The following is a 21,450-nucleotide window of genomic DNA, read 5'->3' on the forward strand; positions in this document are numbered from 1 at the left end:
CAGGGTATCTGAGAAGACCCCAGAAAGCTGCCAGCAGTCCTTGCCTGTGAATCAGAGGATGTTTCGCATCCTGGGCTGGCTCACTGAGGTCTGTCCATCTCAAGAGAACCTAGGAGACCAGAGCAGCTCAGGGAGCCTGGAGCCAGACCCCGGGTGCAGCCCCTCGGAGAGGAGCAGGCTGCTCCCAGGAAGTCCCTGAGGCCTGGGCTCCCGACCAGGATGGGCACAGAGGCCACCCCTGGCCCACAGAGGTCAGGCTCCAGGTGAGGGAGGGGCCGCCTGTCAGAGCCCCCCACGTCGGTCAGCTGGGAGCTTCCTGCCCTGGCCCCATGAGGACAGAATGGAAGGGGGTCTGTGAGACCCGGTGCTACTGTATCTCTTCCCGTTGGCGTTAGGGGATTACCGTCATGCCCGTCTTGGGGCGGTGGTGGGGCAAAACCAGCGAGGGCAGGTGGGTGCGTGACCCGCACATGCGGTGCTGCGTGTCGGGCCCCGGGACCCTGGGAACAGCGAGGGTGATGGACGCGATGACAAGGGCGCCCACTCCGGACCAGGGGCAGAGAAGGGTGAGGGTCAGAGAAGATTCTGGAACGCTCCTCATTCCCGGCACCCCTCCTGGCCCGACGCTCACCTGTGTGATCGTGGCAGCCTGCTCCCGCCCCCGCACCCACGCGGACACCTTCAGTGCGCCCCCGTGTACAGCAGCACAGCGAGCTTTGAAACCGTCACTGGACCAGGGACGCTGTCCAGCGAGGACTTAGGTCAACAGCCAGGAGTGGCTGCGTCGGCTTGTGTCCCTGCCCAGGATGCTCTGTGCTTGTCCTGTGTCCCCACTCACCTTTTCCACTTGGACCCAGGAAAACCGCTCCAGCATGTCCACCGTCGGTGGACCCCATGCCCCACCCCATCCCCTGCTGGGACGTCTGGGAGCCGGGCCCACAGAACACGCTGGAACCAGGTGTGCGGCCGGGGCTGTTGTGACTCAAGGTTGCACGGCGGTCACGGCGCCCCCTCCCGGCTGTCAGCGGCGATCAGCGCCGACCGGGACCAGGTCCAGGCACAGACCCGACGCGCCCTGGGGGGCCCCTGGGGCAGCTTTATTTACCCAGTTCTTAAAAGAGGTGTCAGCGCAGCCTGGCGCCGGGGGGTCGAGGGAGTGAAACCAACCCTGTAAGCTGGGGCGCGCGTTGGCGCAGCTCACCCTGACAACGCAGACGGGCGGACCCGCGGCGCCTTGGAATTGTCGGAACCAGGCAGGACGCGTGGGTGCTTAGAAGCCCCTGGTGTGTGTGTGCGTGTGTGCAATCTGCGTGTGTGAGAGGAAGCCTTGTGGGGTCGTTGGTGTCCAGGACGAACGCTGTCCCAGGCAGGCCAGAGCGGGAAGCAGCTGCCTGTCCCTGACCGCTGACCACAGACCCAGTGCGTCCCGGGCCGAGCGTCCCTGTGCCGGCAGCCGGGCCTCAGGAGCCGCGGGGGCTGGGATGTTGCCGGGTCCCCTGCAATGCCACCCTCGGACCCCCGTCCAACATCTACCCTCCACATGCTCCCGGGGCACCTGCTGGGGACAGGGAGGGCCTCGGGCAGTTGCCCCCACTGAGGCCGCGCAGCCCTGGTGCCGTTGGGGTGGGAGGGGCAGCACGCACCTAGGCCTCGTGGAGTCTCCTGTGACCCCCCGCCCCTCCTGTGGTCACGGCTGTGACCACCGAGCAAGCTCTCCGCGGAGGGTGGGAGCCGCCGTGTCTCTGTGCAGCTCTCAGATCCGGGCGCTCGCTGGCTTCATGGCCACAGGATGGGTGTGTGTGGGGAACACTTACTCAGGCCCAAGGCCACCGGCGAGCTGTCCTCTGACGCTCCTCCCACGGATGCTCACACAGCCACCTGCAGCGTGTGCCTTGGTGCCGGCTCCCCGGGGACAGACGCCAGGGGACAGACGCCGGAGGACGCTTGAGGGGCCACGGTCAGGGTCTGCTCCATCCCACAGGCAGCCTGGTGGGGCGCGTCCACGCACACGGAGACACTCAGACCCTTTGATTGCTGGGTCATCCCTCTCCCAGAAATATGTCTCGAGAAAATAATTCAGAAGAAGGGAAGGCGTGTTTGCAGCAGAGCTAAGCTGGGAAGCGGATGCGGCCAAGACGCCCAGCAGAGCCAGAGGTGGAAGAGGACCGAGCAGACGCCAGCGACACAGGCTGTTTAACAATGTCAGGGGTGGGGTCTGGCCCAGGGGGAGGGTCACCGCCTCGTCCCCTCGATGGCCCTGACCCTGGTCGTCTCTCTGGCTGTCCTGTCCCTGCCTGGCCACCAGTGTTCAGGGTACAGTCACAGAACACGGCCCACCCGACCTCCACCACAGGGCCGGCCTTGCGCGGGCAGCGGCCTGGCGCTGGGTGACAGCCAGCGCTTCGCCACAACACAGCGTCCTAGCGCCGTTCCAGCGCCGTTCCAGCCCATAATAATCACGGGAGAATGAACAGTCGGGGCAGGGGCTTCACTTGGCTGGGTTGTTCTGATTTGCTCCCACGTCCGCCAGTCCAGGCGCCAGCCCCACCTCACGGTCACTGTCATCCCATCAGCAGAGGAGAAACCTGAGGCACAGGGAGGGCAGGCGCCTCACCCAGGGGCCCGGCTGCGGGCAGCAGCGCGGGCGCGGGCTCCCTGCGCCACCCCGGCCCTCTCCCGGGCAGTCCGGGTCTCTCCCGCCGGCCAGCTGTGCCTGCCCGTCCTCCCGCTGCCCCTGGGGGCCGGGGGCCGGGGGCCGGGTCCCGCGTCCCGCCCGCGGCCACGTGGGATCGGAGCACGTGGGGCTGCCCAGGCTCAAGTCCCCACGTCCCCCTTCCCGGCTATGTGGCCTCGGCCAGTCTCCTCGCCTCTCGAGCTCCCGTGCCCCCACGTGGGATGTGAAGCCAGGGCTGATTCCTCGTAAGTAACGATCAATAGTCAGTGAGTCAGTGAAGGAGCACGTGAGTCGCGGGAGGCCCAGCCAGGCGGTCCAGCGGTGTTTGAGCCCCGACGTTTCAAACGGGAGTTTCGGGGAGTACAGAAGCGGCTTCTGGCTACGTGAGGCCACAGCGGTGTCTCCCGGAAACGTGCGCTGTCCCAGCAGACGCTCTGGTTGGTTGGGCTTCCCAGGCGGGCGGAGACGGGAGCCCGCGAGGGAGGCCCAGGTGTGCAGCCTTGTCTCTGCACAGCTGCCGGTGTCCCCAGACCAGCTGGTCTCTCCCCGTTGGTCACCTGTCCTTACACCTTCGCTGCACCGTCCTCCAGAGCCCTGCTGATCTGACTCCTCCGTCCCCGGGGCCAGGCTGCCCTGAGTGGCTGTTGCAGGGCAGGTCCTCGAAGGGTAGCTCAGGGGGCTCCCCAGGGTGCCCTCTGACCTCCCAGCCCCGGGGACCTTCCTGCCCCAGCTGGTAACTGCTCCCAGGAGGAGCCTAGACGTGCCACCCCGAGGAGCAGAAAGGTGGGATCCAGGGGCCCTCCTAGGATCCTCAGAACGTTTCCAGCAGCAGTAGCTTCTCAATCACGTCCTCGGGGCCCGTGCCTGCTCTTCGCTTGTTAGATTCTTCTGGAACCCTTGGTTACATTTGACTCCCGTGGGGGGGTGCATGTGTACGTATATAATTAGCATCTTATATGCTCATATTTAACGTCAGCCTCCCCTGTCCCCATGTCTGGATGTGGCCTGGCCCCCTGTCACCCCCATGGTCTAGGACAGTCAAGGGGGCGCACACTTCTAGGTCAGATGCTGCTGAGAGCGTGGCCTCCCCATCCCGGCTGTAAATGGATGAGGTCCATTTACGACCGTGTCTGAGAACGTGGCCGGAGATTTCTGGAATCCCACTGGTTTTGTTCTGGATGATTCATTTTTCCAAGCCGTTGAGTAAAGTAAGCAGATTCATGTGTTAATGGAAATGAAGACACAGTTTATCCCAGAGGGAACTGTGCAACTTACGAGCAGCCAAGGGCGCAGGCGTTGATGGAGAGGCCCAGGCTCCAGGTTCCCCGGGCAAATTAGCACCGTGGGTCCCCGTCCATCTGTCTGGACTCAGGCCAGCAGGCAGCAGGCTTGTCAGCACAGTCACTGTCTGAGGGAGTGCCATCCCACAGACGCCGGGTGTCTTCAAGGTCATCTGGTTTCCTAGGTTTGCGGGGGTGGGCGAGGGAGTCTGGTGGGGGCACTTTCCTGAGGTTCCCCGTCTTCAAAGCTTGTTTGCACTGTGAACAAAGAGGGGGGTCCCAGCACCACGTGTGTCCTGGCCAGGGAGGGGGCGGGTGTAGCTGGCGGCAGGTCCCCCACATGCACGCAGTTCAGTTCCTGGAATAAGATGTCAGACGCCGCCCAGCGTGTCTGCACCACACATGCACACGTGTGCACACGATATACACAGCATGCACACACACACACAGACACGAATGCACAGCCACCCTGCCCAGCACTGTCGCACGGGGTCAGCGGCCGAGCACAGAGGCGCTTGGCCCTAGGAGGCTCCCTGTGGCTCTGCCGAGCTGAGTGAACTGGGGTCCACTCAGACCCTCTGTTGCAGCAAAGTGTGTTACAGCTCAGTGTCACAGCTCAGTTGTGACAGCAGCCTGGATCCTGGCGAGAGACCCAGCAGCACTCGGAGAGCTGGAGAACTCGGTTTATTAAGCCAGCGGGCCCAGAGGAGTTAACACTCCCAGCTCTGGACCCCGTCTGTAGGTTTACACAGGCTTTTATAGGCTGCCAGTCTACACTTTGCAACATCGTATGCAAATAAGGTATAAAAAAGTTGACTAATCAAGAATGAGCTTTTTAGAAACGGACCAGTCAGGAGTGAGCTTTATGCAGATGAGGTGTTACAAATCGATGAATCAGGAGTGAGCTCAGGGAACCAATAGAATCTTAGGGGTAAGTTCTGCTTTCCTAGCAGCAAGCCGTTTTACAGAAGCAAAAAGCGAGATAACGCCACCGGACCAGGGAACTGGACGGCGCTGGCGGGAAAGTGGTGGCCCTGCCTGGGGGTCCTGCCGGTCTTTATCATGGGGCTTCCCGCCTCACCTCCACCACCTCCCCAAGACCCCCACTGGGAGGCCGAGAGGAGTAGAACGGGAGTGCACAGCCCCTGGGGAGAAGTTACAAAGCTAAGTGCCCCCTTTGAGCAAGGTGGACCCGGGTTCCCTGGGGCCCGACAGCCTGTGCCATTGGCCCCAGCCCCCCGCATTTCCCCGGCTCTCGTGGATAGTCTGTTTACCAACGCAGCAAATTCCAGAGCGGCGGCCACTCGAGCTCTGGGGCTGAGCCAGCGGGGGCCCCCCGGGGGCCTGGAGAGGGCAGGCGCTCAGGGGACGTTAGCAGAAAAGAGGCAGCAGCTGAGTGCCACGGGCCTCCCCAGGAAGGTGCTGCTGGTGTCTGCTCCTTGAGGCCGACTCCAGGCTGTTTTGCAGACTGCTGTGAAATTCCAGGTGTGAAGCGCCATTAGCTTTTTGGGGTGAAACCCAACCAAAGGCCCATCCCTCCCCCAGCTGGGGATCTGCGTGAATTTAGCCCCTGAGTCCTCTAATCCCCGGGGGCTGATCTTCCGGGGGGGCGACCGCAGGGGCGGGCCGCTGAGCACTTCCGGCAGGCTGAGCGCTCTGGTTTTCCTAGGATGAGAGCGCCCTCCTGGACTCCAGCTCCTGCTAGAAATTCCCACCTGTGGGGGGGGCTCTGCTGAGGGCTCTGCTCCAAGCAGAGCCGTGACCAGAGGGCTCCGTGAACTCGGGGGAGCAGGAGGAGCCCCCGCCCCCGGCACCGGCCCCAGGAGAGCTCCCAGCATCTCTGTGCTGGGGGCGTGGCCTCAGGTCCCCGGCGGGGCGTCACCCAGGGCGGAGTGGCTGGTGGGCCCCGCTGGTACCCGACCCCGGAACATGGCCTCTGGGAGGGGACCCTCTAGGCCTGGAGCGGGGCCGGTGGGCTCAGGGGCAGGGGAGAGGGCGGGCAGGGGGCTTGATGCAGGGGAGGGGTGACCAGGCTCAGGGCAGAACATCCCGGGGTCAGGTAAGGAGGCTGCATCCAGGCTCCAGCACAGGAAGTGTGGACGTGTTTTTGTGGGATCGGCGGACAGACAGGAGAGTTTGGGTTCTGGCTTGGTGGCCGTGGGGCCACTGGGACCCCTGAGCAAGCAGCCAGTGGGTTTGGACGTGTAGCTCGTTCGTTTGCGTGTTCTGGCATCTCCTCCGTGTCGGGCACCTGCCGTGCGCGGACTCGGTGCCGGGTGGCCCGCCCCCTCCATCTCCCCCGGACCAGTGTCCTCGGCGCCCCGCCCACCTGGAGCACCGCGGGTGAGGGAGCCCGGGCTGAGCCTGCGTCCGCAGTGCTCGGCCCCCAGGCCAGCGCAGACACGTCCCGCCGCACCCAGCTGATCTGCTCACAGCGCGCTGGGGGCCTGCGGCTGAGCGGAGGGCGTTTCTGAGGTGGCCTGGAGCATTGCCACCTCATTCCTGTTATGGGTCAGGTGTCTGTGCGGTGGGGACACAGGCTCACTTCTCAGCACCCTCTGGAGACCCAAGGCAAGGCATTGGGGTCTGGCCCGAGCCTGGCACGGGGAGGGCACGCGGAGGGCAGCAGCATCGGCCATGGGCGGCCCTGAATCGGTCAGGGGAGGCCCTCCCCTGCGCTCCTCTCCCACACACGAGCCCCTCCCTGCATGAAAGTTCAGCCTCGGGCGCCCCAGGTCCCTAGAGGTTTGCAGTTCTGTCGTTTCCGACTGGCGGGGGCTTTGTTCTGGGGACGAGGAGGCCAGGAGCAAGCCTCCGAGCCTGAACATCCTCGCAGTGGGAGTTCCGAGGAAAGGAGGCGGCCTCCTCATCCTGAGGCCCCGGGCACTGGCCGCCGGAGAGGACGGTGACTTGTGGGCCAATGTCCGCACGTGCACATGGTGGATACATGTGTGCAGATGTGTGTGTGTGGGAGGGGGAGGAGGATGGTGGGGGTCACTCCGAGGGAGGGCCGGGCTGAGTCCCAGGACTGCAGAGCCTGGTCAGAGGCTCTAGGTTGGCAGAGCTCGGCCACTTGGGGCCCCGGGGCCCAGTCTGAGCAAACCTGCTCTCCTTCAGGCCTGGGAGCAGGCGCTGGGCGCGTGGCCATTGTGTGACCCACACCCCTGGCCTGCATGGGCTGAGGGCCCGGAGGTCGTGACTCAGGAACAGGCTGGGTCGCTGTCCCCCGCCATCAGCCCCCACCCTTCATGCTCTGTCAGCACCGGTAGCCCTGGGGTCACCCTTCCCAGCCAAGAGCCGCCCCGACGTCAGGGGCCGGAGGAGATGAGGTTGTGACGTGTGGCATGAAAGGCCCTCTGTTCCTGGGATGTGGGGACCCCGCCCTGCGCCTCCGACCGCCTCCTGCAGGCAGCGGGCTGCGGCCAGGTGAGTCCAGCTCCCGCGGCCAACAAAGGGCGTCATGTGACCGGCACCGCCGCCATGCCCTCGGCAGGGCTGACCCCCCCTGGCCATGGTCCACCTATCAGTGTGTCTGTTCCTTCCGCAGACACATCCACCTGCCTGCCAGCCCATGAAGGGGCCCCGCGTGTGTGTGTGGTGGCGTGTGTGCCTGTGAACGTGCATTCACTCACACGTGTGTGCGCATCTGTGTGTGTGCCCGTGGGCATGGCGTGCTGTTCACACGTGGAGCCTATGCATGTGCAGGTGGGTGTTTCGTGTGTGCATCCGTGTGACCTCTGCTTTCCCATCTGTGTGCGTGCATGTGTGTGGACGTGTGTGGCCAGGCTCTGGCAGCACGACCAGGGCTGGGTCCCGGGCCTCCCTGGTGACGGACGTCTCTGAGCCGGGCGCCGGGCACTGACAGCGTGTCCCTGGGTGCGGCCCAGGGGACAAAGGGGAGCACAGATTCAGATGTTTTTCAGCCGCACGGGAGCCTCCCACCCCGTCCATCCTGGCTGATCCTCAGAAACCCTTCCTCCTTTCTCTAGCTTTTCCCGACCGTCTCTGGGCCGAGCACGTAGGATTCCCGGGGATCGGCAGGTTGGAGAAGCGGTTTCAACCCTGTAGCTTCTTCGTGGGTTTAAGGCTTGTGCTCAATGAGGTTTGGGGCCATCTTTTACTGTCACCAAAAGATGCCCTGGGGACGGCAGGACCGCCGTGGGGACTTCTGCAGGAGTGATGAGCAGACGTGGGAGAGAGGCCCGAGGGGGCCATGCTGGTAAATGCAGCCGGCCCAACGCCCGTGGGCCCTAGGAGGGCTCCCTGGAGGTGGTGGCAGGAGTGAGCCTGCTGTCATCTTTCATCTTGGAGGCGTTTCTGGGGCAGCCGGGCAGCCCTGCCCCGAAACCCACCGTGAGCACAGAGCCAGCAGAGATGAGACCACTTTGTCTGCTCCAGGAAGGGGCCGTGTCTGCTCCTTGAAACTGTCCCCCACGCCCTTGATCACTGCTTACCGAGTGGCCCACAGCAGAGCTGGACTTGGGCAGCGAGCGATAGCCTGGGAGGCCAGGGAGGAGGCAGCGGCCCAGCCCGGCCACCCCGGCTGACCGCCGGTGCCGGGCGCTGGGCCTTTGCAGCCCAATGTCACCCGGTGCTGCGAATCAGGCCCCGGGTCCTGCCGTGGCGCTGGGCCCATGCTCACGGCTCTCTCCTCTCTCCGCAGCACGGATTATCAGAACAAAGCAGTGGTGTGACATGTCTCCCTGTCTGGAGGGAGAAGGCTGTGACTTGTTAATCAACCGGTCAGGCTGGACGTGCACGCAGCCCGGCGGGCGGATAAAGACCACCACGGTACGTACGTGGCCCCCGGCTTTCTTGTAGGTGCCCTGGGGCGGGGGAGTGGGCTTCGGGCACCGGAGCACACGGGTGGGTGGGCCCCAGGCTGGCGGTGACAGGGACAGGCGGAAGCTGGTCACTGGCTGGCTCCTGCACGCAGGCTGCCATCCCGCTCCTGCTGTGGGACCCCTCTGCCTGGGGCCAGATCGGTCTGTCCCTGGGCTGCTCTGCTCCATCACACAGTCACCTAGTGCGCCTCGGCCCAGTGGCCGGACGGAAGCCCCTCTGGGCTGGCCAGCCCACACCCAAGATTGCTAGGGACGTTGTCTTGTTTCTGGGTGACGTGCCCTGGCTCCAGGCTGGAGGGACGCTTAGAGCCCACAGAGGGGCCTTTCAAGAGACATGATGGGGGGGGCCGTGGGCCTCCTCCAGGCCACCCCCTCCTGCCCCAGGCGTGGTGGCTGTTTGGAGCTAAGTCTCCAAAAGCCCCCGATGGCACTCAGTCCCTCTCAGACACCCCTGCGGGGCAGGGGCCCGCCCTGGGATCCCCAGGCTGACCCCCACAGGCTGGGAGGCAGAGGACAGCAACGTGGTTCTGGGACCGTCTTCTCTGAGATTCTTTTTCCAGAGGAAAAGTCCTCACGCACAGGCTGCAGTGATGCAGGTGGGCCTGCGCCACCCTGCCGGGGCCAGGGGGACAGCAGTGGGGCTGCACGGGCCAGGCGGGCACGGAGCGGGCTCCATGGCCAGCGGTCACCCGCGGTCCTGGCTCTTCCTCCCGAGGCGTACATAGGGCGCGGAGGGCTGGGGCGGGCTGCGGTCTCCTGGCCAAGAGTCCCGCCTCGATGCAGGGGATGTGAGGCTGGGAGGCCTGGGGCTTGGTGGCAGGGTCCGGAAAGCCCCGACTGGGATCCCGTCTCCCCCAGGAATTGCACAGAGAGGTGGCGGCTGCAGCCCTCTGGAATTTTCTAAGGAAAAGCCACCCCCTTCCTGCCCCTGCGTCCTCCGTCTGAGAACTTGGATGGGCCGTGTCAGGGAGGTCCTCACAAGGCCCGTGAGGTTCACTGCCCCGAGCAAAGCCCTGGATGCTCAGGTCCCACCCAGCAGGCGGGGCGGGTCTGAGCGCAAGTCAGGCCTCGGGGGCACATCCTGAGGTTGGGGCTGGAAAGCCGGGTGTGGCCGTGGGCCTCCACCGGGTCCCTTGGGGCCTCGTGTTCGAGTGAATCGGGTCTGGGGCTCCCCTCTGTGAGCCGTTCCCACAAGGCAGAGACTTGGGGACAGGCAGGGCCGCGGACCACTGGGGCTTCTGTCCCAGGTCTGTGGGGCCTGGGTCAGCGTCGGGAGCCGGGCCGGCCCTGGGCAGGAGACACTGTGCCGGGGTCTTTTGAATGAACGTCAGGAGGAGATGAGGCTGGAGGGGAGGCTCCGGACCACTGCCCACCGCAGCGGCAGGGGTGTGGCTGCGGGCTCAGGCCCGCACTCGGGCCCGCGTGGGGCCGGGCAGGCCCGCTGGAGGAGGCCGCAGAGGTGCCCCCAGCGTCCTCACAGAGATCGGGCTTCTCCCCTCAGCAGGCTCCCTGCGACTGCCCCCCGCCCCCCCACCCCCTCCCCGCCAGTGGGGGTTCTGGGAGTCGGCTGCATCTAAAGGGCGCCCTATGGCGTCCCCGTCACCCCTCCCCGCGGGCACGGCCTCAGGTCCTTGACTCCCGCTAAGAACTTTGCTGAGAAAGTGCAGGCGCCCGTTCCCTCTGACCGCACAGCCCTCGGCACTCAGAAGCCTCACCTCGGCTTTTCAGCCGTGAAAACTGCAGCTGTGAGAGGCTGAGATGCTGGCGGCAGCTGGCCGGTGGGTCGTGGGGGCGGGGCTGGAGTCTGTCGGGTCCGCCCGACTCCAAAGTGGCCCTGGCTCTGCCTGAGCCCCACGATCAGAGTCTCTGATCGGCCCCCCGGGAGGGCAGTGCTCACACGGGAGGCATGACCCTCCTTGCAGGGGGCGGACACAGGTGGTGATGCTCCGCGACCTCCCTCCTGTGTGGCGGCCCCGTGTCACCTCCCCACCCAGGACAGGGACCCAGGGCGCGTGGGTTGGCAGAACCAGTGACAACGCTGTGGGTCCAGGGGGCTCTGTCATCTTCCCGAGTGTCTGCGGAGGGGTCTCTGGCTCTGATGGAACCCCGGGCCCACGGTGACTGTTTTCAAAGCTTTCTTAAAAGGTTTGCTGAGCTCTTGACCCAAACACTTACAACTGGAACTCGTGGCCCCACGCCCACGATTGCACCTAGGTCCCCTTGCAGACGGCAGACTAGCGTGTGGGGCTTCACGTTGTACCATAAACTGGTTTTCCGTGCGGCGGGCTTTAAGAGACCTCATGACTGGTTGGCCGCAGACCACTAACTCCATCCCAGCTGCCAGGTTCTCAGCCTGGTGCCCAGCAGCCAGGGCCACATCCCAAAGGGGCAGCCAGCCCACCCCCACCTCATCATGCCTGGCCGCTCCTCTGAGTGGTCCATGGCTGCTCCCTTCTCTGTGTCCCCCAAACCGTGAGCTGCCCGAGGGCAGGCACCGCCCCATGGCCCTGCCAGCCCGGTTCCCTCAACTCAGGGCTTCCATAGATACGTGTGCTACATCGATTAATTGATTAGCTGAACCCCCGGGCATCTGCGGATGCTTGCAGTCCCTAGACCACTGCTCTTCCAAGTGCAGGCCATCACCCCATTAGTGGGGCTGAAAGTAACTTAGTGCATCACTCTTCACATCTGAAAGAAGGAGGAAGAAATGGAATCAAAATATCAGAGCACGTCCCAGGTCTCGAGGGTGATGGCCATTCCACGACGCGTACACGTCACAACGTGGGGTAACGCAGTGACCAGTGCAGGCCGCCGCGAGAAGCTGGAGACCCAGAGTCCTGCGGGGACGGGGGAACCTGGCACCTGTGGTTCCCGCGATCCCTGGTCCAAGCACTGCCTCGTGCCCGGTCTCTGCTCTGTGATGTTGCTCTGCCCTGGGCAAGGTGACCAGGTGGACATCCGAGGCTCTCCCCAAGGTCACGAGCAGCGTCCCCTCCTTGACACCCATGCAGCTCCCGCTCCCCGAGCCAGGCTGCAGGGTGGCCGCCCCCTCAGCTCCGTGGCTCGCACTGTCCGCGGAGGCACGGCTGACCAGGCGAGGGAATGGAGAAGGAAAAGTCCAGGGTCCCATGTGGGAATGTGGGTCCCATTTCTCTGTTCCCACTTCTGCCACCTAGAAACCCTGGCGGGACAGGACGTGAAGGAGGGGAGGGGCACGATTCCCCTGGCACAAGGTGAAGGGGGCAGAGGCAGCAGCAGAGCCAAAGGGGGACAGGTGGACTCAGACAAGCTGAGCCAGGCCCCAGGGGATGGGGGGCTGGTTCTGTCTTCAGCCCCCAGGATGCAGGAGTCGGGGCTCAGGACCCCCTGTGTGTGGAGTGGAGGAAGCGCTGGAACAGCAGGGCCTGTGGAAAAGACGTGGGGCTCCCAGGTGCCCCCTTCCTGGCCCCTGGGTGGGGCACCCTGTGCATCCTGCAGGGCCTGGGCCCACCAGGGGCTCTCCCTGGGGAGGAATCACACCTGAGCAACTCTGGACCCACAACGCCAGCGTCACAGGTGGAGGGAACTTCCCGCAAACCCCGAGCCCTGAGCACCGAGGGCATAGTCAGGACACGGGACTTCTTTCCTGAGAGGTTTAGGGTCTGAGCATCCTGCGTAGCAAGTGGCCACGCTCCAGGTGACTTAGAGCAACAAAAATCATTCTTCACAGGGTGGAGGCCAGAAGTCTGAGATCCAGGGGTCGTTGGGGCCGCACACCCTCCGACGTGTCGGGGAGGGTCCTTCCTGCCTCTCCCGGCCTCTGGTGTTTGCCTGCACACTGGGCGGTCCTGGGCGGTCCTGGGCGGTCCTGGGCTGTGGTTCTTGCCTGTGCATCCAACTCCTCTCTTCCCCGCCAAGCCCAGTGCAGAAACCTGGGAGCTGAGAGCTGGGCTCTGAGGCCCTTCTGTGAAGCCCGCCACCCACCCGTCGGTGCTCCAGCGTCCCGATCCTCTGCGTGGTGGGGACACAGGATCCCTGAGGAGCGAGATGGCAGACACAGACCTCGGGAGAAGGGCTCAGGGACCCAGAGGAGACGGAGCACTGGAGAGGACAGTGAAGCCGACAGGCTCACCGGCCACGGTGGCTTTAACCCCCGGGTCGGGTGGTGTGTGCTACGAGGTGGTAGCTTCCTGGAGCGAGGAGTTAAAGAGCAGTGAGAAGACAGAAGTGCGTCTGGAGGTGCCACACGCACACGTGGTGTGTGTCTGTGTGCGTGTGCGTGTGCGGCAGAGTTTGCTGAAGCCCCAGGGAGTGTTTGGGACGTCAACCAGAGGACATCTCAGAAAAGCAGGAGTGGAACTTAAAAAAACAAGTAGGAGAGGGGGACAGAGCAGACGGCAAGAGCGATCCGGGAGGCCTAGAGAGCCTCAGGCCAAAAATAGAGAGAAGCCAAGACGGACCATCAAAGCGGAATTTTCTGAAACACTTCGCGACGCCCAAAGCCCCGCCGCCTGTGCGCGGGGACGCTCCCCGGGCCGGAGACGGATGAATGAGGGCCCGTCCTAAGGCGTGTCAGCGTGAAGTTTCAGGCCACGGGAGATGAAAAACACGTTCTGAAAACTCAGAGGGAAAAAATAGGCCACATTCAAAGACGCAGACATCAGAGGGTATCTGGCTCCCCGGCGGCGGCGTTCAGGCCGGAGAGCGGCAGCGCGGCCCTTGCGGGGTCCAGGGCGTGCTGGAGCTCCACGCGCGCGGCCGCGCCCCTGGCCGGGGGAGACCGCCCGCCTGGAATCCGTGACGGGGACAGCCCTCCGGGGGGCGGGGGCAGGCCCGCAGGCGGCCCCACCCTCAGGAGGATGCGGGTGAAGCGTCCGGGGGTGAGGGTGGAGGGGCCAGGACGCTGGGTGCAGCCAGCACAGCCCGCTGCCGCAGGACGGGCTCCCGGAGGGCTCCCCCAGGGAGGGGGTGAGGGGCTCCCTGACAGATGCGCCCAGAGAGCTGTGGCTGAGCCCCAAATGCGTCTGGCGCCAGGGAGTGGAATAACCTGAAGCTTCCCCAGGAAGGTCACCACAGGGGACAGTACACGGGGAATGCCTGGGAGCCTCGGGTCTGGTCCAGCCTCTCCTCCACTCACGTCCACGCCACACGGATGTCTGCCCCGTTGCCTGCTGGGCTGCCCCCAGGGAGGTCTGGTCACTCGCACAGTGGACACAGGCACTTCCTCCCAGAACCTCCCGTGGGTCACGGGCACCACTTCCCAAGGGGGTGACCACTGAGCCGGCGTAGCCAGGAGACGTCAGGAAAGAGGGTCCACGGGGCACCTGCAGCTTGGGCCAGGGCGTCACCTGGAGGGAGTGAAGAGGGTGGTGAAAGGGGACACCCTCCATCCAGGGGCTGAGGTGCGTGGACCCCACCCCAAGCTAACCATCCGCCACCTGCCCTCCAAGGAGCCCAGGAGGGACCTGTGTCCTCTGTGCACACCACGTCCTCCCAAAGGCGAGAGGCTTTTGTGCAGGAGGGTCTGGGATTAAGGTGTCGAGAGACAGAGCGGACGGTGGGCGCTCACCCAGGCGTGACTCAGAACCTGCACAAACAGCAAACAGCACCCATCATCGCGCCGATCCCCGTCTGCAATCCGTTTTGTTCTTTGAATCCCGGCTATTCATCACCGCGATGACAGCTGGACATTTTAACAGATTCTGTGTGTAAACACGGCGTCGATGGCTGGCCCAGCCCCCCCCCCCCCCGCCCCCTGAGCACCGACGTTCTTCATCTTCTTGGAGAAATGAGCCCAGAAGCAAAACGCTTGGGTCTGACCACGCCCACGGCATTTCTGTCGGACCTTCGGCCAGTTCCGCAGGAGGAGGCACCCCTCGCTGGCGGCTGTTCACGGTAACAGTGCTGCATTCGCCTCAGGGTTCCTTCAAGTAGCTGCTCTTTGAATCTTTCTATTTTAAATGATTTACATAAATGGCGAGGATTGAAATCGGAGCAGATGTGTCCAGTGGAGAAAGACGGTGGGGTCAGGGCAGTGCTGACGCCACAGGGATGCCAGGCAGCCTGCTGAGAGCACAGGGTCACGGCCAGGGTCTGGTCAGCCGAGTTCTGACCTGCTGGTCTGTACCTTCGGGTGGCCATCCTGTTGACCCTACCCGGGCAGCCGGGCCCCAAGATCAGTACCTCAGTTTTGCCCCCACCGCCTCCCTGCTCTGCGTCCTCCTTGGCTCCATCTTGGATGCTGGGATGCAGGAATGAAGCTCTCACGGTCCCCAGATCTCAGGAGGCAGCGGGTACCCCTCGAGGATCCCCAGAGGGGCTGGTTTGGGAGCTGAGAGAGTGGCTGTTGCTTAGAAACTGAGGTCGTGGTTGCTGAATAACTGGAGGAGCACAGGAGGGCCCTGGCCAGGTACCCACGTCCTGCAGCTCAGCCTGATGGAGGGGGCCCGGGATCTGAGAATTCCACGTGGTCCCGAGTCTCAGCAATGCTAAGGGAGGCTGGGGCCCACCGTAGACACGACGTGTGTCCCAAATGGAGAAACCTGCAGAGCTACTGCGCTGAACAGGAACCTCCTCATTCCAGAACCCGCTACCCCGACCCTGCCCATCTCAGCCATCCATGCCAGCCATGGGCTGTCCAGGCCTGCCATCTCCCCTGGCCCTGCCACCTCCCCTGGCTCTGCGCCCGGCTCAGAGTGCCCCTGAGGCTCCGGGAGCGGAAGGGGCCCCTCGGAATTGGGGCTGTGCGTCCCCGGCAGTCCTGCAAGCACACATGTTCGCGCCTCGTCAGCAGTGTGTCCTTAATAGGGGCTGACAAATTTCCAAGTCCCCAGTTCCCAGGAGGGCCTCTTGAATGAATACTATTTGTTGATTCCAGGTTTCAGGAACTAATTGGACAAAAATACTGGCAAAGTCAAATACAGGTTGACTATGTCCTTGTAATCTCACACACGTCATTGTTTAGTGATTTTTTTTTTCGTAAAGGACAATAGTAAATCTGATCCTTCTTAACGGTGCTGTGAGAATCAGGTCCTGTACCTGAGGTGGAGTTAAGTCAGCACGTGCACGGCGGGAATCCTCCAGGCCATGACGTCCTTCCCACCCCAGCGTGGTTCTGGTTCTGTTTCAGAACAACCATTGGTCTGTGGCATCTGCTGCACCTGCACCCAGGCTGCCCTCTTGCCCCCCGAGGTGACCCTGACCCGCCGTCCCCAGCCCTGCCCCGCCGCCCACACAGCAGCCCTGAGGAGGAGGAGCCTCACCGCCACCCCCTCCCCATGGCTTCCGGGCGCCACAGTGGGCGTGAAATACGGCATTTGGCAGAGACGTTAGTTAAAGATCAGTCTTGAAAAATGAAATGGAAGGATTTGTGTCTCGATCCAAATTACTTGAAATGTCAACTCCCCATTAAGCTGAGACACACCGGGTGATGTAGGTGCTGGGACAGTGCCAACACCAGCATCGTCATCACTGCACCTCTGTCCCTGGGTCCCCTCCTCCCGCCTCCTCCCTGAACCAGAGCATAATCTCAGGCCCACCTGGCCTGGCGTGGCCCCTCTGCACCTCCCTGTTCCAAGCTGGTCCAGAGCTGCCGTCCCGACGGGCCGTCCTCCCCGGGACGGCTGTGATGCATATTTGGGTGGGTGACCTGGCGGGAGTCCCTTCCACTCTCTGAGCCTCAGTTCCCTCATCTGTGCAGGAGGTAACCGTGCCCCAGGCTGAGCTCACCGGTCTCCAGGGCTTCGAGAAGGGGACTGATGGACAGGAAACACTTCTAAACACCCAGGGAGTCTCTGCAGGTGAAGGATGGTCATTGTCCTCCTGCGGCGCCTTCCAGAATATTCGGGAGTGGTCAGGCTCCTGATGGCTGCGTCAGAATGGAGCCACGCCCCGATGCCTCCTGAAGCCCTCCCGCCCATCTGGTCGTCAGCGCATGTGGCGGGAGCAGTAGGCACCGGGCACGTCTCTCCGCTGCGCGTGCCTCAGGTGCGTCTGGCCTGGTGCAGTCACGGCCACCTGGCTTCAGGTTTTCGTAGGATTGGGGCGCGTGATGGGCTGCAGTGGTGAGAAGACCAGCAGGTGAGGTGGCTGCCCGCCTGGGGGTCCCCCCTTCACACTGTGCAGCCCGGGCCCCAGCGGCCTGGCCGGGAGGAGAGGCCAGGGTCGGGGTGCCCTGCCCTGGAAGGGGCAGGGGTAGCGGGAAGAGACATGGGGCGGGAGAAAGTCGGAGGAGGGGGCATACCAATCGGCCATCCTCCAAACTCTGACCTCTCACTGGGATCAGCCCCCATGGCGAGCCGCCTTTGGGGTCCCATGAAGATCGAGGGTCTCTGCACATCACCCAACCTTCCCGGCCAGCCTGGGGCAAGCAGGGCCTCACACCCCGCCAGGAGCTGAGAGGAAGGATGTAGACTTGCTCCCCCTGAGCCTGCCAGCCCGTTCCATCTACAAGGGAATAAAAAAGCATCGCAGCCAAAATACAAACGCAGGCCCGTGAGCGAACGAGCCCCGTCTGTGGGAGGCAGCACTTCCTGAAGACTTAGAAGCGGGGTGAACTCTGGAAATAGTTCCCTGCGGGAGACCCAGGCTCCAGGAGAGCGTCTGCTTGTAGCATCGGAGACACAGAGGCTGTGACTGTGACCTGGGAGCGCAGAGCCAGAGCAGAAGGCAGCCTGGGGCGAAATGCAACATGCGGAGGTTTGCTGGGTGGACTAGAGGCTGAACACAGAAGGGCCCGCCGTCAGGGTGGATGGGGATGTGGACGGAAGCTGCAGACAATGGCAGTGCCCCTGCGGAGGTGGATGCGGTGATGTGGACACATCTCAAACCGAGAGATAACTCATCAGAGATGCAGGAGATGGAGCCAAAGAGAGAGAAGCCATAAGTACAAAGACAGAGGCTCCGCATCCAACCTGAGGCAGTGGACACAGCCGGGGAAGCCACCAGGGCGAGGACAGAAGGAACGGCCAGGTGACGGTGGTAAGAGAGGTCTGCCGAGAAGCTTCCCTGAGCGGGGAGCCCCCCACTAGAGCAGAACCAGAGCGCCCGGGGCGGGGCTCCCCGCGCCGCCTGGGAATGGAGAGAAGGAAGGAAATCTGTAATCGCCCAGGCTGTACTGGGGAAGGACATAAGGGCAGGAGGGCAGACGAGCCGCCTTGAACTCAGGAGACCTGAACAAGCGTGAGAGGGAGGACCGTGTCCAGGGATCTGTCGAGAAAGCGTTCCGCTTCCGCTTGTGAACACAGTCCTGTGTCTGGTGGTTGTGCTGGACAGAGGACGTAAACAGGACAGCTTTCAATTTGCGAGGATGCGGAAAGTATACCACCCACGTACCTTTCTGGAAAAGTCAATGACGGATGTCTGGAGTCAATCAAAGAAATAGCAATGAGTGGCTGGTGACTGGAAAGGTCACAGGCCACGGGTAAGAAGATCAGCGGTGACTGTTGATGCCAGCTAACTACGTGGAGCTTGGATAGAACTTATGCCTGTGGCCGTGGTGACACCATTGACAGAATTGGCAACAGCACATTTAACCTTCTCTGTACATTGTGGAGAACATTTTTGTGAAGTAATGAACTGGTTTGTAACCTCGGGTTAAATTGACAATGCCGGCGGGGACTGTGGGGAGCTGCAGGCAGAGAAAAGTCAGCATCTCTTCCTGCAGAGAAGGAACTTACATCATTATGGAAATGGCTTAATCACTAAAAGTGCACTTAATTGACATAAAAGCCACCGCTAATAGAAACAAGACATGATTTCTTCTAAACTACAGTGGAAGAAAAAGCAAGGAAAACTGTGTATAAAGAAATAAATCATGGGAGAAAGAGAACTGAAAATCAGTGTGGAACATGCTGTTCACGGCAGAAATTCAGCACCAGTGGTGACAATAAATGTAAGTGGGTTAGCATCTTCTGCTAAAAGACAAAGACTATCAAATCAGGTTTTTTAAGTAGTCAAATGTGCGTTGCCTTCTAAGGGCACTCGTACAAGCAAACAAAGAGTTTAAAAGCAAATAATGAACAAGGAGGTACCAGGCAAATGAAATGGAAAGCAAATCGTAGGTAAAATGATGAAATTGGAGCAACCCGGGGGCGTGTGTTAGCACACATTAGACGCACATATGATTGGTGACACACATCGATCCATTATAGTTCAGGTGTCCCAGAAATCTTCACGCCCTGATTAGCGTGAGTTTATAGGAAGCAAACCCAGTTACAAGTAAACGAACTGACCATAAACACAATTTTTAGTTGGAATTTAAACAACTCTTAGATCCGTGTTAAGGTCAAGTAAACGCCACTGATAACGATGCTAACCAGAGCCGGGGCAAAGAGGTTTTGAATAATAAACGCCACGATCGAGTCTGCAGCCGCATTCTCAGCAGGCTTTTTCCGATTTCCTGCCATTTGCGAAACCTCCATGAGAGTGTCCATGAGCCAAGTTTCTAATTAAAGCTCAAGAAGAGCAAGGAGTTTGCCAGCCTTCTTTTCCAGTCACAACGCAGTGTGTTTAAAACTATACCCAAAATAACCATCATAACGCTGGCAACCGGAACCTCCCTGTAATTCATTAGCTGAGGGATGGAGTAAAATCTGCAGCCACGCCCACAGGTCACATGGGGGTGCGAGGTCAGCCTTCCCGGTTCCGTTCCTGGGCAGAGAAGCTGTAATCAGCTTACCTCAGGGACCTGACTTCGCCCCCGTGGCTCAGTTTCTGCATCTGTAAAATGGGCAGGATGCTCTTCCCCAGCTCCCAGGGCTGCTGTAAGGACGGGAGGAGTTAGAACCTTGACAGCGTTCCTCGGGGCCAGCGCTTACCGGACCATGACGTGTGTGTATTTGAGTTACTGTTAAGCCTCATTTCGAACGTGCTGAGGATAACACGGGGCACCAGCAGGTCTGGGGACGGATGGACTCATCTGTGTACTTGTGTCTTCAGTCACTTTATTTTTAACTCAGGAAGAATGAAAACAAAGAACCCAAGCTCTGGGAAAAGCCATCCTCAAAAAGAGAGGAGAAAACTGTAAAGATGACAAAGAAAAGTTAATCACTGTTTCTGAAAGCATGGAATTGATTGTTGCATCTCTGGCAACACGAGAGAAATGCGTTTTTACCTCTGTCATGTGTAAATTTTTTTTAAGTTAGGAAGTCAGCCTGGAGGGAGGAAGGGAGGTCAGCATGCACTGCGGCCTCGCGTGACTCAAGTTGGTCCTGCGCAGCCGGTCTGCCGAGCGCTCTGTGTGGAAACTGGATTGCGTGTATGATTTTCTGGGGGGAAATCACCAAAAATAAGTAAAGGAGTGGGAACGGCTAAAATTCCCCAGTGAAAGTTCCAGACTGAGAGATTTTAACTGGCGTGCTCTTGATAATGCTCAGAGCGCAGGGATCTCTTCCCCTCAGACTGGGAAATGTGGAAATGACCACTCTCCTCGTAGGAACTAGTGAAATCTTGATGCCGGAAAGGTCCCGAGAGTAAGAAAAGTGCACAAGAAAGCCGCTTTGTTCAACAAAGACTTCTGAGTCTGTGACGTGGGCTGGGGCCACGCCTGGCCCTCGGGGAGCAGGCATTGTTCTGGGGTTGCAGGTACCTCTCTGGGACCCCGGCCTCCTGGAACGCGCCTTCTCTGGTGGCAGTGATGACTGGGACACACGTCTTCCTGACCTGCGTGAAGGAGCCACAGGCTGACTTCTGCAGTCCTTTCAAAAAAGGCCAGCACACAGTAGGTTTATGTAAGAGACGTAAATACATTTTAATATTTCAGAATCTGGTGGAATGACCAACCACATCAGGAAAAAAATAAAATATGTGTCCTAATTCAGAAGACGCTGAAAAAGGCACCAGGCAGACACTGGGTTTATTTCTCAGAAGACATCAGAGGAGTGACCGCCCAGACCTCCAGGCCAGCCTGCAGGAAAAGGCGGGCCTCCCTGCAGCCTGGCGTCCCCCCGAAACCAAAGCCACCTTGCACTGAGGCGGCCCTGCCCCACCTGTACCAGGGCCGAGGCCCGGGCCAGCTGTCGTGAGGCTGGCCTGCAGTCACCTGGGGACTGGGGACTTCTTAGCAAAGCTCCGGCAGATGCACTCCCAGAAGTGTTTGATGGGAGAAATGCAGTCAGTGGTGCTTACAGACAAGGAACAAACTCTGGAGAGTCACCTGAAATGCCTCGGAAACTAATTAGGAAGTTTATTAAATTGGACCCATCATGAACGTGGAAGGTTCTCCACTTGTATTCGGCCGTAAGCTTTCATAGACACAGACGAGCTGCGGTCCAGATCAGAGGTCGGCAAACTGCCACCTGCTGGCCGGGTCCGGCCCCCGGCCTACTTTTGTAAACAGCAGGTGCTGGGAAAACTGGCGGACATGCAAGTTGGATCCTGAGCCTCGCACCACATCCCGGGTTAAATCCCCGGGGATTCCAGTTGTGACCTATGACACCTGAAATTCTGAGACGGCGGGGGCCCAGTCCAGGTGAACATTCGTGCTCGGGGAGGGAGGGCGCTGCACAGCGGTGCTCAGTAATGACTGGTGATGGCAAGTGATGGTCGCGGACACTCAGTGATGCCATCCTGGCCACGCACACAGATCCACCTGTCCAGGCTGACAGCCACCAGGGCCCGCGTTTTAGATGAGGACACCGAGGCCTTCTGCAGGGCCCCCTCTCAGGTGCAGCCC

General features: G+C 61.4%; 1 protein-coding gene across 4 annotated transcripts in view; it reads left to right on the forward strand.

Moving 5' to 3' along the window:
* The window catches only part of TAFA5 (TAFA chemokine like family member 5), a 164,429-nt gene that overhangs the window by 134,901 nt on the left and 8,078 nt on the right, over nt 1-21,450 (forward strand). For all 4 annotated transcript variants that reach the window (XR_012078945.1, XM_072973961.1, XM_072973959.1 and 1 more), the window contains exon 3: nt 8,618-8,745. Coding sequence is in view for 3 of the 4 variants with exons in the window: in XM_072973961.1 (XP_072830062.1) it covers nt 8,618-8,745 (128 nt within the window). In the remaining variant the exon portion in view is untranslated. The remainder of the gene's footprint in view (nt 1-8,617; nt 8,746-21,450) is intronic.

This window comes from Vicugna pacos, chromosome 12 (genome assembly GCF_048564905.1).
Source record: "Vicugna pacos chromosome 12, VicPac4, whole genome shotgun sequence".
Classification (NCBI taxonomy): Eukaryota; Metazoa; Chordata; class Mammalia; order Artiodactyla; family Camelidae; genus Vicugna; species Vicugna pacos.